The sequence below is a fragment of the Mobula birostris genome, chromosome 27 (assembly GCF_030028105.1).
Source record: "Mobula birostris isolate sMobBir1 chromosome 27, sMobBir1.hap1, whole genome shotgun sequence".
Taxonomy (NCBI): domain Eukaryota; kingdom Metazoa; phylum Chordata; class Chondrichthyes; order Myliobatiformes; family Myliobatidae; genus Mobula; species Mobula birostris.
In genome coordinates this window covers 14,485,180-14,504,344 of record NC_092396.1, presented here as the reverse complement: position 1 = coordinate 14,504,344, position 19,165 = coordinate 14,485,180, and the positions used below count along the sequence as shown (strand labels likewise).

At 39.3% G+C, this 19,165-nt stretch overlaps 1 protein-coding gene across 1 annotated transcript in view; it reads right to left on the bottom strand.

The window, feature by feature from the left end:
* Positions 1-19,165, bottom strand: part of LOC140188456 (protein kinase C zeta type-like) — a 394,997-nt gene that overhangs the window by 156,327 nt on the left and 219,505 nt on the right. Inside the window, exons 6-9 of the mRNA XM_072244743.1 lie at positions 17,879-18,010; positions 15,794-15,875; positions 7,212-7,270; positions 316-504 (exon numbers count right to left, since the gene is read on the bottom strand). Coding sequence (XP_072100844.1) covers positions 316-504; positions 7,212-7,270; positions 15,794-15,875; positions 17,879-18,010 — 462 coding nt within the window. The remainder of the gene's footprint in view (positions 1-315; positions 505-7,211; positions 7,271-15,793; positions 15,876-17,878; positions 18,011-19,165) is intronic.

The following is a 19,165-nucleotide window of genomic DNA, read 5'->3' as shown; positions in this document are numbered from 1 at the left end:
AGATATAGAAACAAAATCGCATGCCTTTAGCAAGGACCGGGCTACATGAGAATAGAAACGTGTAAAATATCAAAATAATAAATTCAAGAATAATAATTTGGGTGAGACTTTAGTTTCGATGACTGTATTCAATTCCAGACCTCAAGTAACTAAATTTAATAAAATAAAAATGGCACCAAACTACTTGTTCTCTCACAACAGCAACTGCATTTCAAGAATATTTAATTGGTTGTGAAGATCTGGCATCTCTTTTGAGACTGAAAGGTCTTGTACAAAAATAACTTCTCTGTTTTTCTCTTATTTAGTAAACTTTACCTCATCATCATGGACCAGCTCCTTCTTCACAACCTTCATCGCATAAATACAGTCATTTTTCTTCAAACGTACAAGGAGAACTTTAGCATAGCTGCCACGTCCAATAACTCGTATTAGGTCAAAATCTTGCAAACCCAGCACTGAAGAAATCTTGATCCCATCAACACCATCAACCACAGGCTTGAGATCCTAGGTCCCAAACAAAATAATTTAGTAAAATTCAAGTATAATTGTGAAAATAGTGAAGCAAAATTAATTTACCATCTTAGAACAACGTACAGAACGAACCACTGAAAACATTGAATAAATATATGGAGTTTTTTTTCTCTGCAGCGAAATTGAGGGGAAATTAAAGAAAGTGAACCTGAGGCAAATATCAAAGTATGATCTTTCTGAAAGGTAGGGCAAACTCAAAGGGCTAAGTGGCTTACATCTATTTCTAAGTTTTTACACAAAATTAATTTCCAGGACAGAAATTCAAAGTATGATATATGCTTAGATGCTTGTTTGTGAATACCAGATACACCACTTGAATACAATTGTTTCTGACTAATTTTAATGTAATATTTTTAAAACCTCATCCATCCATCTGCAACAGTCATCTTATTAAAAGAAAGCACAACTTTCTTTTAAAAATTGATGCAACAGAAGTGTTTCAGGCCGAAACTTCATCTATTTATTCATTTCCATAGATCAGGGGTCCCCAACCTTTCTCGCACTGCGGACCAGTTTCATATTGACAATATTCTTGCGGGCCAGCCGACCCAGGGGTTGGGGGTGGTAGGGTCGCCAACGAACAAGAGTAGCAGTCAAATACGTTGGATTTACCCTGAGAAAGACTACAATGACCATGAAGCCTTGCGCGGGCACCAGTGCGCATGCGTGTATGTGCCGATTTTTTCTACAAATTGTTTTTGGCGATTCTGTGCGGGGGAGGGGTTAATCACGAACACAACATACATGATAAGTGGCTAATACACTCAATTTCATTCCTAAAAGGGTTTATCTAACGAATTTAATATTAAACACACAGCACATAGTTTCCTCGCATGAATGTACCGATAAGTCAATTATCAGGGGAGGACAGGGGAACTTGAAGTAGTTTTGAACGAACTTCCAGTAAAAGTGGTAGAGGCAGGTTCGATATTATCATATAAAGAAAAATTGGATAGGTATGTGGACAGGGAAGGAATGGAGGGTTATGGGCTGAGTGCAGGTCGGTGGGACTAGGTGAGAGTAGCGTTTGGCACGGACTAGAAGGGCCAAGATCGCCAGTTTCCGTGCTGTAATTGTTATATGGTTATATAAGTCAATAGCATCATAACATTTTAAGTAACGTTTGGATATTAAACACACAGCACATATTTTCCCCGTATGAACATATAAAATCATTGCAACACACCAATATCGCTGAATCAGTGGGAACCCTGGGCTTGTTTCCCTGCAACAACACGGTCCTATCGAGGGGAGATGGGAGACAGCGATAGTCGAAGGAGGTTCCTTATGTTCAGTCTATTCCGCAATTTAGTTTTCATTGCATTCATTGCAGAGATATGTTGGAAATCGAAGCAATGCTTTCAGTGCTTTCGTGGCTATCTCAGGATATTTAGCCTTGACTTTGATCCAGAATGCCAGCAGAGATGTTATGTCAAACATACTTTTCAGCCCGCCGTCATTTGCAAGCTTGAGGAGTTGATCTCCTTCCCGCGCTGACGTGGATGACGCGTGTGTAATGACCTGGCATGCATTCAAGCTCAACAGTGCCTGACAGGGAATGAGGAAGGGTGCAGCTGACTCCTATCTCCAAATCATATCGTTTCCTCGCGGCCCGGTAGCGCATGCTCTGCGGCCCGGTATTGGTCTGCAGCCCGGTGGTTGGGGACCGCTGCCATAGATGCTGTCTGACCTGCTGATTTCCCTCAGCACTTTGTGTTGCTTTGGATTTCCAGCATTTGCAGGCTTTCTCATGTTTATGGTTTGAAGCTTAAGAATCACTTAAGCATCAACAAGCCATTTGGTGCTTCAAGCTAGTTCTGCCATTGACTATTTTCATGGCTGATCTTCCATTACAACACATTTTCCTGCATTGCTATTGTGTCCAGAAATCTATCTTTCAGTTCAGTGTTAAATGAACTAAAAATGAGACTACATAACTTCCTGAAGTCCAGAGATTCACCAGTTCTTGCATGAAGATCTAGCTTTTATTCCAAGATTGTGACCTCTCATTCTAGATACGCAAGGGATAACATAACCTCTTTGCATCAACTTTGAGAAGCTACATATGCAAGAATACTGCCAGTTTCAATAAAATCTTCTGACATTCTTCTAAATACCAGAAGATTCACACCATCTACTCTACTTCTTTTCATACAGCATGCCTGCCATCCCTGGATTCATTGAGTGAATCTTTGCTGCACTCCATCCATAGCAAGTATATATTTTGTTTCCAATACAGCTCAATGTCATTTCCATTAAAACAGCGGTCCCCAACAACCAGGCCGTGGATCAGTACCGGGCCGCAAAGCATGTGCTACTGGGCTGCGAGGGAACGATATGATTTGGCGATAGGAGTCAGCCGCACCCATCCTCATTCCCTGTCACGCCCACTGTTGAGCTTGAACGCATTCAAGGTCATTACCCGCGTGTCATCCATGTCAGTGTGGGAAGGAGATCAACTCCTCGAGCTTGCAAATGACGACGGGCTGAAAAGTATGTTTGACATAACATCTCTGTCGGCATTCTGGATCAAAGTCAAGGCTGAGTATCCTGAGATAGCCATGAAAGCACTGAAAACGTTGCTTCCATTTCCAACATATTTCTGCAATGAATGCAACGAAAACTAAATTGCAGAATAGATTGGACATAAGGAACCCCGTTCGACTATCGCGGTCTCCCATCACCCTTCGATGGGACTGTCTTGTTGCAGGGAAACAAGCCCAAGGCTCCCACTGATTCAGTGATATTGGTGTGTTGCAATGATTTTATATGTGCTGTGTGTTTAATATCCAAATGTTACTTAAAATATTATGATGCTATTGATTTATATAACCATATAACAATTACAGCACGGAAACCGGCGATCTTGGCCCTTCTAGTCCGTGCCGAACGCCACTCTCACCTAGTCCCACCGACCTGCACACAGCCCATAACCCTCCATTCCTTCCCTGTCCATATACCTATCCAATTTTTCTTTAAATGATAATATCGAACTTGTATCTACCACTTCTACTGGAAGTTCATTCAACACTTTCTTCAAGCTCCCCTGTCCTCCTCCCCTGATAATTGATTTATCACTATATTCATGCGAGGAAACTATGCGCTGTGTGTTTAATATTAAATTCATTAGATAAACCTTTTAATAAAAGAAATTGAATGGATTAGCCACTTATCATCTATATTCCAGTCGTGATTAACACCCTCCCCCGAACAGAATCGCCAAAAACGATTTGTAGAAAAAAATCGGCACGTACCTGCATGTGCAAGTCACGCATGCACACACAGGTGCCCGTGCAAGGCTTCATGGTCATGGTAGTCTTTCTTGGAGTAAACACAACGTATTTGACTGCTACTCTTGTCCGTTGGCAACCCTACCTGCGCCCCCCCCCCCCCCCCCCCACTGGGTCGGTCGGTCCACAAGAATATTGTCAATAATAAACCGGTCCGCAGTACAAAAAAGGTTGGGGACCCCTGCATTAAAGGAAAGTTTTTACTCCAGATCAGATGTAACACAAAAAACACAATAAGATGAAGAACAGGATAATAAAAACATAATAAACATAAATACATAAGATAACTTATATACATAGATTAATTGTATGTACATAAAGTGATGCTAGGTCCAGGAATGCCTGTGTATAAGGTGACCCTGACAGGAAGTGATCAGGTTGTGGTGGTGTGGGGGGTATAGTAGAACGGCTTAGTGGGTGGAGGTATTGATCAGCCTCAAAGAAGAGAAAATCTGCAGATGCTGGAAATCCAAAGTAACACACACACACCAAGTGTTGGAGGAACTCAGCAGGCCAGGCAGCACCTATGGAAAAGAGTAAACAGTTGATGTTTCGGGCCGAGACCCTTCATCAGAACTGGAGAAAAAGGATGAGAAGTTAAAATAAGGTGGGGAGGAGAGGAAGATATACAAGATAGTAGGTGATAGGTGAAACTGGGGGGGAGGTGAAGTGAAGAGTTGGGAAATTGATTGGTGAAAGAGATAAAGGGCTGGAAAAGGGGAAATCTGATGGGAGAGAACAGAAGATCATGGAAGTAGGGGAAGGGGGAGGAGGAGCACTAGAGGGAAGTGATAAGGTAAGAGAGGGAAATGGGAATGGGGAATGGGGAATGGTGCAGTGTGGGGGACATTACCAGAAGTTCAAGAAATCTATGTTCATGCCATCAGGTTGGAGGCTACCCAAATGAAATATAAAGTGTTGCTCCTCCAACTTGAGTGTGGCCTCATCATGGCAGAAGAGGAGGTCATGGATTAACATGTCGGAATGGGAATGGGAAGTGGAATTAAAATGGGTAGCCACTGGGAGATCCCGGTTTTCTGATGGACAAAGTGTAGGTGCTTGGCGAAGCGATCTCCCAATCTATGTGGGGTCTCACCGATATACAGGAGGCCACACCGGGAACACTGGATACAGTAAGTGACCCTAAAAGACTCACAGGTGAAGTGTCACCTCACCTGAAAGCACTGTTTAGGACCCTGAGGAGGTGTAAGGCAAGTGTATCACATGTTCTGCTTGCAAGGTTAAGCGCCAGGAGGGAGATCAGTAGGGAGGGACAAATGGACAAGGTAGTCGCATAGGGAGCGATCCCCGCAGAAAGCAGAAAGTGGGAGTGGGAAAGATGCGCTTGGTGGTGGAATCCTGTTTCAGATGGTGGAAGTTAAGAAGAACTATGTGCTGGTCACAGAAGCTGGTGGGGTGGTAGGTGAGGCCAAGAGGAATCCTATCCCTAGTGGGGTGGCGGGAAGATGGGGAGAGGTCAGACATTCACAAAATGGAAGAGATACGGTTGAGGGCAGCATTGATAGTGGAGAAAGGCAAGAGGCTTTTTATTCTAGAGCTAAAGTGGTGTTCTCCTTCTTCAAAGAAAGGGGCTTCCCTTCCACCACCATCAGTCCATGAGCCTTTTAGGGAAAGGCCAGCAAAACTGAACAAAATATTCCGGGTATAATTTACCAGAACCCTAAATAATTGCACAAGTATGTCCTTACTCCCATTATTAAATCCTCAAGCAATAAATATACTATTTACCTTCCTTATTTCTTACGCATCTGCATGTTGGTTTTCAGAGATTTGCATACAAAGGCATCAAGATTCCTTTGAACATTAACATTCCCCAATCCCTCATTGTTTAAAGAAATATTCTTCCCTTTTGTCCACCAACATGCACAAATTTCATACTTTTATGCATTATATTGCATTTAACACCTTGTTGCCCACTCACTCAGCTAGTCTATTCCCACTCTTTGCCTCTTGCCAATCAACGACACTTGCAGTATGCGAGAAGTTCAAGAGTGTCATGGGGCAGGGGTGATTGAAGTGTGTACTTGGATTTTCAGAAGGCCTTTGACAAGGTGGCACACATGAGACTCCTAAACAAGTTAGGAGCTCATGGTATTACAGAAAAGATACTAACATGGATAGATCGTTGGCTGATTGGTAGGAGGCAAAGAGTGGGAATAAAGGGAGCCTTTTCTAGTTGGTTGCTGGTGACTAGTGGTGTCTCACAAGTGTTGGCATTGGAACTGCTTCTTTTTACTTTATATGTCAATGATTTGGATGATGGAATTGATGGATTTGTGGCCAATTTGGCAGATGATGTGAAGATAGGTGGAGGGACAAGGAGTGTTGAGGAAGTCGAGAGGCTGCAGAAGGACTTGGACAGACTAGGAGAATATGCAAAGAAGTGACAGATGGAATACAGTGTCGGGAAGTGTATGGAAATAAAGGGTAAAATATTTTCTAAATGGAGAGAAAATACTAAATCTGAGGCATAAAGCACCCTGGGAGACCTTGTGCAGGGTTCCCTACAGGATAATTTGCAGTTTGAGCCAGTGGTGAGGAAGGTAAATGCAATGTTAGCATTCATTTTGAAAGGACTAGAATATAAAACAAGGATGTAATGTTGAGGCTTTATAAGGCACCAGTGAGGCTTCAACTGAAGTATTCTGAGCAGTTTTGGGCCCCTTCTCTAAGAAAGGATGTTTTATCATATGATAAAACATCCTTTCTTAGAGAAGGGGCCCAAAACTGCTCAGAATACTTCAGTATTCAGTATATGGATGTGGAGAGGCTGTTTCCTATGGTGGGGGAGCATAGACCGGAGGACACAGTCTCAAAATAGAGGGGCATCCTTTTAGAACAGAAATGAAGAGGAATTTCTTTAGCCAGAGAGTTTTGAATATGGAATTCTGTGGAAATCTATGATGGCTATGGAGGCCATGTCATTGGGTGTATTTAAGGCAAAGGTCGATAGACTCTTGATTAGTCAGGGCACAAAGAGTAATGGGAGGAAGGCAGGAGATAGGGACTGAGGGGGAAATGGATCAGCCATGATGAAATGGTGGAGCAGACTTGATGGGCCAAATGACCTAATTCTGTTCCTATACCTTATGGACTTGTGGTGTACATTCAAACATACTTCCTTGCATTAGTTAACAGGATATAAACAGTGACCATTCTCCTTCTCCTAACTAGCTCAATGCTGCGGAAGAATCATTATAACCATAATCATAATTACAGAATTATAACTAACCAAACAAATAGCAGAATTAACTTTGAATCAATGTGAATTCAGGATCTAAGCACCACATCAGTCTGAATATTTCCAAAAAATTTGAGCTGACAGAAATATACATAATTTATAAGTTCATGACTGATTGCAGAACCTACCTCTGAATCATCTGTGACCTTGTCTAATTTAGTCCGATTATGTGGCAGATATGGTACAACTGTAAAGGAAAAGGAAACATTTTATTGGAATGGCCTGAATTTTGATTTTTACAAAATAAGTCTCTCAAATGACACTGAGAAAAAGAAAAACACAAACTCTTGAAGTAGAATTTGAAAATGTTAATCAAGTTTGTCACTGATGAAAGGTTGACCTCAATGTAACCCGTTATGTCTTTACTTCATCAACAAAAAAAACAAAAAGCCCAAATACATATTCCCTGACAAACCACATTGGAATTTTGCATGCATCACCGAGTTTATCTCACGTTCTTCTAAACAACCAGTGTGTACATTGCCAGTCAGCTTACTCTGTCCTTATATGTCAACCCCACAACCACCTCAACCCCAAGAATCATGTAATGAACCCAGAATCAACCTTACTGAGACTTCTGCAATACCATGGTCCTAGAAGTCAAATAGATAGTTTGACACTGCTGTTGATCAGAGTTTGAGGTGCTTTTGTTAATTATCACATACTGATTGCTTGAATGTTGTCTTTGTCTTGCTGCATGGTAGTATAGATCACTTATTTCCTGAAAATTGCAAATGGAACTGAGCATCCCTTCCTCTGATTATTGCAGAGAAGCAAGGACACTAATGAAGCATCACACAGATAAGTAATTTATGATAATCCTAAGTGACTAGTACAGTGATGTTTCATGTCTGGAATGATGAACCTCCAACAACCATAACCATCTTCCTTTATGCAGGATGATGACAGCATCCATTGAGCACCTTCCTGATGATGTCCACTGACTTTTCCAGTCTTCATGATTCAGAATCATTCATATATTAGCCCGATATCAAGATAGCCTTTCTCACATCACCTCTGAAGTTCAGCTGTTTTATCATGTTTGGCATATTTACACCAAGGCTATATTGAGCTTTAGAATCGAGCAGTCCTGTTAAAATTCAAAGTGAATAGACAGCAGATGATCAATTGAGTGGATTATAATCCCAGAATTGTGGTGGGTACAATTCTGCTGCTGCCACTTCACTTTATGAGCAACTAATTTTATATTGCCAGTTCTGTTCAGCTTAACCCATTTAATATGTTGGTAGTGCCACACCACACATGCATGAGATCCACAGAATATCCAGGCGTGCTATGCCTCTTCTTTCAGAAATATAATTTTTATTCATGAAATATGCAGTAACACAATCGGGATATATCACTATCCTCTTTCACTTATGAAACCATTCACTCAAAAATGCATCCAACTTTTTGTAGGTTTGGTATTCAAGCCTAGAGATACAACAGCAACTATTGTGGAAATTATAACATTGAGGGAGTAATCAATAAATAAGGTGAACAAAGCACTATAATTTCTTTAAATTTTTCTAATGATGCGACGCATGGTTACGGTTAGGGAAAGATAAGGTTTGTTTTGAATGTAATTAACATTAGAAAGGCAAACCGGATCATCTGAGACTGATTCTGCTAAACTAAGTATTTGAGTAAAGCTAAGAAAATGAAAAAATATTTTAAGGTGATTATACTCAAGGATAGCCCAATTACCCTAGTTTAGATGGAGTTAAAAGGTTATATGGGGTCTAAAATAGCAGATGCATTTGACCACAAGAACCAATAAAATCAGCTGCTGAACCAGCCCTTGTAAAAGAATTGAAGGAGAAAAACTAAGTACAGATTAATAGATATTCACTGCTCACATGAAATGATGAGAGCAGAACAATGTGAAAACAACATCATCTATGTCTTAAGAGATCCTAAGCTATAAACTAGTAATCAACCTGATAAGCACTGTACATATTTTGCATCTAATAAAAAAAATACTGGATTTGCTTATTTTTGTCTTGTCCAAGAATTGAGCCAGTTTTACACAAGTCTCCTCAATATTAAAACAGGAGTCTGCTTTCATGATGACTCTGTAGTGGTTACTTCTACCAATAATGTCATGGATTGACGCAGCAGCAACAGAGTTCAAGCAAGTTTTATCCCTCACATCAGTTCTTCCACCAGGTGCTGCAGGTGCCAGTCTGGCAACCATCATCTTCAGAATGACCAGTCACTGGGGAGTGCTAAAAAGCCAAATAGAAGGACTTTGAAATTCCCCCATCAGAATAAATCTTGTGTATTAGTTATGCTCAATGTTACTTCAAAATATTATTAAATGTGCAAAAACAGGATAAATCATCTGGAGAAAGATAGATAGTGATAAGGAGAAGGTACCTTTGCCAATATCTAACCCAACACCAGAAGTGTCCTTGATTTCCTATGCCATTTCCCCACCGTAAATAATTGTTCGGCCACCTTTATTGTTGGTCCCCTACCACAGGACATGCTGAAGGATTGTGAAAGTCTTGTTTGTTTGCCCACCCCGAATACATTACCTCATACTTACCAGAATGAATTCTAGTACTTATCCACAACTATCATTCAGCAAAATGCATTTATTTTTCCTCATTAACAACAAATATTAGAATCATATGCAAGTTTCTTAATTATGGCTTCTATATTTAAATCTAAATAATTGACTTGACATATAAAAAGCAAGAGACCTGGCACACAGTCCTCTAAACACCACTGCAAACAGCCTTTGAGTCACTAAAACACCTGCCATCTATTAAAGCCGGTTTCCTTTCACTATGCCAATTTTGATCTAGCTTGTTAACTTCCAATAGATTCCATGTCTTAATATTTCCATTCCATACTTGTGAAATCAAGTATTTCAATTTACTCCATGAACTACACTGTCTTTATCATTTACTTCGTTTGAGATGGCTGAGGCAATATGTTATTCAGAACCGTTTTCAATCCTCCTTTGCCATGTATTTTCAGCCTCTAAGACCCTATTCTTGGTTATCTTCTTCCCCTTTAAGTAATTACAAAAGTATTGTTTGTTACTCACTAATATTATTTAAAGTAATCACTTTCCTTTTCCACTTTCCCTTAATTCCATCTCTGCATTTTCTCTGCCCTTCTATGCTTTCAGCAGAAACAAAATTCATTTTGTGCTGGGATAACTGCAGTCTTCTTGCTCTATCCTGTTGACAGCTTATACTGTATACATAGGCTGATTGTACATACATAAAGTGACATTAGGTGAAGGAGTATTTGCACATAAGGTGACTGACATGAAATGATAAAGTGACAAAGTGACTCTTGGCAAGAGGAGCTCTTCTATGTAGCAGCAAGACATGTGAAAACAGTAGGACATTGACTGTGTCAATGTATTATGAGTCGTCATCTACACTTGCAAGGTAACTCATTACCTGAAAGCCCTGTGATGAAACAATAAAAAATATTACAGCTGTACAAATCATGATATCCTGGTAACCATGGTGAGAAAATAGATTTAGGTGAAAGAAATGGCAAATGAAATGGAACAAAGGTTTTCTGGGCATGGGAAAAAGAATAACCTTTATGATTATATATTAAAAGGTAGTAAGCTCACAAATCTAACCAAAAGAGTTTTAACATGGTGAATTTGTAGAAATGTTTTCTCATGGGAGAGAATATGGAACTAGGAATTATCATCTAAACTAAAGGGGCGGCCCATTTGAAATGAAGCGATGTTTTTCTCCCTAGGACTGTGGAACCCTTTTCTGCAAAGGGCAGTGGGACCTTCATCTTTGGAAATTTAAAGGCAGAGCTAGATTTATCATTAATAAGAGATTAAAAACTACAATTAGATTAGCATGATCGTGTTAAATTGTAAGGGAAGATCAAGGATTTGAATAGTCCTTTTCCTCCTACTAGCTTGTATGTTAACACAATGAGAATCAGTCAACTTATTTTCTGACGTAATCTTATTATCCACAAGAGGTCCCCAGAGGACAACACCAAATTACTTCCTTACCCGTCAAAAATGAACAGTATTAATATACAGTACACTGATTGTCACATCACTGTCAAATGCAGCTCAATATTTGATACATCTGTCCATGTTGTTAATCTTCTGTGTTTTGAACAAAACTTTGTGGAGAATAAATGTTTATTTTTAATCTACATTCAGTTGGAACTTTATTAGGTGCAAGAATGGAAGCCACCAATGTGTTCTTCTGCTGCTGTAACCCATCCACTTCAAGGTTCAATGTGTTGTGCATTCAAAGATACTCTTCTGCACACCACTGTTATAATATTTGAGTTATTGTTCCTTTCTGTCAGCTTGAACCAACCTGGAAATCTCCTCTGACCTCTCTCATTAGCAAGATGTTTTTGTATCTCATACCATTCTCTGTAAACCTTAGAGCACGGTTTTTCAAACTTCTTGCCCTGGAGAAACCCTTGAAATAATTTTCAGGTCTCAGGGAACCCTGCATAAAAATTATTAAATCTACAGCTCCTACTACATTAGTGTGATTAGTAAGTTGTAGATATAATAATCCAAAAAATAATTGTCAATGCTCTTTTGAGTAGAGAATGAATTTTTAGCCAAATATTCTTGAAAAAGAACAAGTAGTGAAGCTTAGCTTACCTTTCTTGAAATTAATCTCTTTCTTTGCTTTTCATAAATTTTAAAAACTCATAAGGCAAACCTAATAAATTTCTGTTAAATAACTAGCTTAAGCCAAAATGAAATTTAATTTTTCTAAAGGTAGGCTTGGTAGATTTAATTTAAATAAAGGTTGTAAATTGATTTTAATTCATGCTATTTACAACAGGAAAATTTATTGGTGTTAAATAGTAAAGTTACTAAAAACTATAAGCCAAAACAATACAAATAAGAATATAGCGTAAGACACAATTTCATACAAGGCTTTGAAAAAACACTTTCTTACTCAGTGACATGGTCAGGCTGAAATATAAGCATAGCATGTGAAACCTGTGCTTGTGTTTTGCTGCACAAATACTAAATTCTGGGTCGGACTTGAGATCAGCACACATGGATTTTGCCTTCAACTGAAATGAGGTGATCTCTATCCTTGCTCTTAAGGCTTGTTAAATAGGGAAAAAGCTTCCTTGCACATGCAAGAAGTTGAAACTGCAGCAAAATGTTTATTGCTTTCCTATGAATGGCAGGATACTCTTCTTTCACAGAAATCCAGAGCGTCCAGGGGTAGGTCAGTAAATTTCATCTTGAGTGCACGATCAGACTGCACCTCACAAAGTTCTTCCTCTTCTTTCAAAGTCAAGTTCTCAGGCTGAACAGAAGATTCAGAGAAAGAGTCCCTCACCCAGTCATACACTTGTGTTGAAAAGAGGAAAAATACTGTTCATTTTGTTCAGCAGTTCTTCCAGGTGGTTTTCAATAAGACTCGACACTTTCTGATCCTTTCTTACTCTACAGCCCAAGCAGCAGTGGAAACATTTCAAGATTTCCTTTTGCAACATGATTTTTCCAAAGATTCAGTTTCCTTTTAAATCCAAGAAAATTTGTCACTTGAAGTCAAAACATTTTCTCCAGGACCTTGCAGAGACTTGTTCAACTGGTTCGTATGATGAAAAATGTCTGCTGAGTAGGCAAGTTCCTGCAACCATTCTTCAACTTCAAAGCACTCAGCAAAATCTAGCCTACTATTTTTTTTGAAAGTACTCCTGCAAATCACCTTTCAGCTCAAATACCCTGTTGAGAACTCTTCCTCTGCTAAGCCACTGGATTTCTGTATGTAGCCAAAGATTGCTATGTTCATTGTCGTGGTTTTTACACAGTTTTTAAAAACACTCTCGAGTGAACTGGTCTTTGTTTAATAAAGTTTAGCATTTTTTGTAGCATCATCCAGAACTTCTATCATTTCATCTCCAAGAGTTTTTGACCTCAGCACCTCTCTGTGAAGAAAGCAGTGTGTCAGGATTTTTTACAAGAGAAACAAAACCTCTCATGGAGGCAACCATTGATGGGGCACCATCAGTACAGATGTCAACACAGTTCCTCCAAGATAGACCTTTTGTTTCCAGTTATGAAGACAAAACTTTAAATACATCTTGGCCTTTGCTTGTTTCAGGCAGCTCTTTGCAACAGAAAAAATTTTCTTGAATTTCACCATCATTTACAAACCTTACAAATGCTACAACATGACATTTATTGGTGAAATCTGTTGACTCATTAACCTGGATAGAGAAGCTGTTGTTTTTCTGTTTATCACACAAAACCTTTTCAGCATCCTGTGACATGTTATCAATACGTTGACTTAATAGTACTGTTTGAGGGTGGCTGCCTTCTCGCCCGAACAATAACTATGCAAGAGCCCATTCTCAAACTACTAACTAGGGACAACTATGCTCTTCTCACACACACAGAAGATCGCTACAGGCTACAGTCACAGTTCACCAAGGCTGCAAGGGCTTTTGGGTTAATGGTCAGTCTGAAGAAAACAATGATCCTCCACTGGAGGCCCCCTCATGGCATTTACCACCCACCTCAGATCATCACTGACAACCACCTTCCCACCATGGCTGAGCAGTTTACCTACTTGGGCAGCATCATCTCTAAGGACGCTATGGTAGTAATGGACTTTGACAACCGACTCACCAGAGCAGTGCCTTCGGGTCCCTCCAGAAACATCTGTGGAAGAACCACTAGCTGCGTCTTTCCACAAAAATCCAGGTGTACAGGGCTGCTGTTGTCACAACACTGCTATATAGCTCTGAAGCTTGGGTCTTGAGCTGCAAGCAAACCCAGTTGCTCGAGTGTGTCCAGCAGTTTTGCCTTCGCTCCATCATGGGTATCAGCTGGCAGAATTGTGTTTCCACCAACAAGGTCCTGGTGAAGGTTTAACTTCCAAGCATTGAAACCACTTTGCTGATCAGGCAGCTCTGCCAGCCAGGCCACATGTCTCACATGGACAACTCCAGGTTACCGAAAGCAAGAGAGATCATGGTGCCTTGCACAAGAGGTATAAAGACCAACTAAAGCAGCAGCTCTCTCAGGCAAATATCAAGGTCAACGAATGGCAGCAGCTAGCTTGTGATAGAGACCACTGGTGAACGCTGATCCGCAGCACAGCCAAGAATTTTGAGGAATCCAAAGAGCGACTGCTGAGGAGAAGAGGAGATGCAGGAAGGATCCTACTACCCAAGCGCCTGCATCCCAGCTGTTCTGGTCCTGGTTATGTGATCAATGATGCCAGGCAGGCAGACTCTGAAGCGTATTGCTAATGGCTGGGGTCACCTGTCTTGTAAAGACACTGCTCAGAAGAAGGCAATGGCAAATCACTTCTGTAGAAAAATTTGCCAAGAACAATCACGGTCAAGACTTTGATCACCCACATCACAGGACACAGCACATAATAATGATGATGATAATGATGATAATGCTTGTAACTTTATAAGCATCTATAAGGTCAACCTCAGCCTCTAACATTTCAGTGAGGATAAACCTGGTTTATCCAATCTCTCCTTTTAACCACTGACAAAATCTTGCTGACTCTCTTTTGCAGTCTTTCTATTACTATCACATTTTTCCTATTGATGCATATACTGCTGTATCTTTAGACAACTTTTTACACTAGCTATGATTCCACCAATTTTCATGTCACTTGTAAGCTTAGTATTTATTCCTCCTACATTCTCCTTTCTGGTCCTGAGGAAGGGTCTTGGCCTGAAGCATCATCTGTTTATTCCTCTCATAGATGCTGTCTGACTTACTGAACTCCTCCAGCATTTTGTGTGTGTGGCTCAAAAATCTTAGCACCAATCTATGTGACATGCTATCAGCAAAAAAAAAAGCCAGCTACCACTACACCCTGCCTCCAAGCACCCAGACAGGTCTGAATCCAGTTTGCCAACATCCCTCGTGCCTAAACCTTCTGAACCAGTCTGCTAGGTACCACTCTACGATTTTGTTCTCATCAATTTTTCTAGTTCATCTCTTCAAAAAATAATATGGATGTAACAAACATTTATTATTTTAAACAAACAATAGAACACAATCACAATAACAACAATATTTATTGTTGGTTGAAAAAATGTGAAATTATGCCTAAACAGGAAACTCCTCCAAATGAAAACAACAAAAATAAATTTGGTCTTTTTGAAGTGATTCAGGTAGAGCAATAGGAAGCCTGGATTCCTTCACACCTTGTATCTACCTCATTAAAGTTGATTGCTGGTACAGACAAACCAAATATTTCTTTATTACTTGTTACTTCAATTCTGAACATCTTCAGAGATAATCAGTTTTTCTTTTGTGAAATAATATTCTTCAACATAGTATATTACTCTGATTTATTTGACTTTCAATTCCCTGCACAATAAAATTCATATAAAACAACGCATTTGCCTAGTATATTAAAACACACCAAGGAGCACTAGTAATGATAAATTCGAGGGATAATAATGGAACTCACAAGTATTGCCATATCAAATATGAACAAACTTTTTTCAAAATATATTTTTAATCAAATCTGTCATTCATCTGAAAGAGGGCCTTGAATGCAGTGAAATGGAATAGACTATTTTGAGTATACACTGTCAGCAACTAGCATCCCAAGGACAACTGCTACAGTTTTTCATAAATTTGGCTCATGTTAAACCATATGAACAATAGTGCAGATTTTCTTTTTTTTTGTTTTGGCAGACTAGATGCTCAACCATAAAAGCCTTTGAATTGAAAACTTACTTCCATCGGGATCTTCTGAAGGGATGTCAACTTCATCAGGCTTGTCTTCAATTGGGGGTTCCGGGGAAGGCATGGCCGGATCCTTACCATTAAAAAAGGAGGCAGAACAAAGTTATGTATATGATGGAACAGATTGCTACAAATTTAACCTCCGTGTTTGGACTCCAGGCTGGTGAGTACTTAGGGTTCATAATGAGAATTTTAAAAATTTCAATGTACCAGGTTGTGAAAACATGAGTGCAAAATAGCAAGGCAGTTTAACAGTAGTAAAAGGAGAACAGATTTCCTCATAGCAGCACTTAGAAAAAATACACTATTTTTATCACATCATAGAATCTCTTCAACACTGTACTAATTTATAAAATGACTAGACATACAAAACTTGGTACACTATTACAACCTCTTTTCTCATAGCTCAGGTTCATCCATTGTTCAAAAATTGAAATTTATGATATAGAGTTGTACTGAAAGAGAAGCACAATCAAATACAACAGTTCATTTGCTGCTAAACATTAACGCAGTTTGATGTTATAAGAGACACTATCTAGGTGCCAATGGAAAACAGTGAAATTGTTTAGCGTTTTGTGAGAAAACGTGGAATAGTAATGAAGTCATAGTTCCATGAATGATCCCATCCATGGCTTGCCAAAACTCGATATACAAGTAAAAAAGACAAAAGCATGCATCAAAATATCTTAACTAACATAAACAATCATAAGACAATTTAGGCATCCACATCCATGCAACCCCACTCCCCTTCTCTTTATTCCCATATATCCCTACACTTAATTCTTGCTCACATACCCATTAACTCCCTTTAGATTTCTTTTTGCCATTAACCATTATTAAGGGATAATTTCTAGTGGCCAATTAACCTACCAGCATGTAGGAGGAAATAAGAACATGTGGTGAAAATTCATGGGGAGAAGGGCATACTTCACGTTAATACTATTCAACAACAGAATCAAACAAGGATCCCTGTTGCTGTAAGGCAACTATGTGAATGTACTGGTGAACTGCCTTGATGAACTTCCGGTGAAGGAATTGCCATACTGCTGTTGGAAATTGATTTGGAAAATATAAAGCCAGATATAACAAAATGGTGATATATTTTCAAGTACAGATGGTGATGACTTTGGATGGGAAAGTACAGCTGAGGCATTTCCATGCATTCCTTCATGGGGATGGCTGATTTGGGAAGTATTGTAGCCATGCTAGGTAATTTCATTTTGCAGATGATAAACACTTAAGGCAGAGTATACAGCAGTATACTGTATACTGGGGTAGTGGAATGTAGTAATTTAAGCATACCACTTTATTCTGTATTGAGCTTTGTGTTGAAGTCACCTGGGAAATGTCATTATCCTCCTAATGAGCTTTGTAAATAGTGGAAAGGCTTAGGAAAGTCAGGAAGAGAGTCACCACAGAATGCCCCAGTTCTAACCTCTTCCTGTAGCAACATTATGTATTTCATTAACTTTCTGATTATTGACAATTTGTGCATTCATATTCATCACATAACTAAACAGTCACAACACGTGCAAACACTATGGTCAAAGATTTTCTTCTTCTTTGGCTTGACAGCCTTACAAATCAACTTTAGCACAAGTAATGCTGCCTTGAATGTAACACAAAAGTACAAAACAGTGTGATCCTGAAAACTTCATGGTTTGAAGTGGTTAGTAACATATCACCAATGTCTACATTCTTCAATGATCGAATATTGGAACAAACCAATTTCTTCTGAAGAAAGAAATTCTTTCCTTCTCAGAATATAATTTTTAATGTATTCATGGAAGCATTTAATTTAGTGGTTTTATAATAAAAAAGGAAATAGACAAATTAAAATACACAGAAGAAGCCTCTTGGGTTAAATGACTACTTCTGTGCTCCAAATTTTAATGATTTGATGATTTAATGGGTTAGTCTTGAAGCAGTGAATCACATAACTGATGAAGTCTGCAGTCAGACATATTTTTTCCCTTTACCCATAAGATGCAAAGTTGGAAAGAACATGCAGAACAAAAGTATATTTAACCAATAAAGAAATGAAATATCTACTATTGGGAATATTTTATGACTTACCATATGCCTTTGGCAGGTCAAAGGAACAAGTCTGTGGCAGCGTTTATGGACCAACAACTTGCAGTTGATACACTTGTAACCCTGCCTGCTTAGACCCCATATCCTTTCACTGCAGTATCCACAGTAGGCCTTCTGTGAATAAGAAAACAATTAGCACACATTTTAGTACAAATTTATTCATTGTCATTTCCATTATTACTTGTATTTTTGTTCTTTACATGTTAGCCTTTCTATAGCCATTGTTGATGGCAAATTAGCATAGGAAAATATCTCTCTGGTATCTTCCCCCAACTTCTCAGTCTTGAAGAAGGATCTCGGCCCAAAACATCAACTATCTATTCATTTCTACAGATGCTGCCTGATCTGCTGAATTCTTCCAGAACTTAAAAAAGTATGTATTTATTGACTGATTGATTGATTGATTCACATAGAGTGCAAATTAGGCCCTTCTGACACTTCGAGCCATGCCACCCAGCAATCCTCCAATTTAATCTTAGCCTAATCATAGGACAACTTACAATGAGCAATTAATCTATTGAACAGTACATCTTTGGACTGTAGGAGGAAACCGAAGCGGTCACGGGAAGAATGTACACTCTCCTTACAGGAAGCAGCAGGAAATGAACCCAGGCACTGGTTCTGTAGAGCATTGTGCTAGCCACTACACTACCATACCACCTCATTTTGTGTGCATTGCTTTGGATTTCCAGCATCTGCAGATTTTCTCGTGTTTACAGCAACATTTCTATTGCACTTGACTGGAGCACCAAAACAAAACACTAATAATTTCGTTAAGTTCAAAAATTATCAAGGCTGGACCCCATGCCTCCTTACTTTCTGAATAAGCCTTGCATGGGTAACCTTATCAAATGCCTTACTGAAATCCATATACACTACATCCACTGCTCTATCTTCATCAATGTGTTTTGTTACATCCTTAAAGAATTCAATCAGGCTCGTAAGGCATGACCTGCCCTTGACAAAGCCATGCCGACTATCCATAATCAGATCATGTCTGTCCAAATGCTCATAAATCCTACCTCTCAGGATCTTCTCCAACAACTTGCCAACCACTGAAATAAGACTCACTGGTCTGTAATTTCCTGGGTTATCCCTACTCCCTTTCTTGAACAAGGAAAAACATTTGCAACCCTCCAATCCCCTGATACTTCTACCGTTCCTACTGATGATACAAAGATCATCGCCAGAGGCTCTGCAATCTCCTCCCTTGCTTCCCACAGTGACCTGGTGTATATCTTCTCTGGTTCCAGTGACTTACCTATCTTA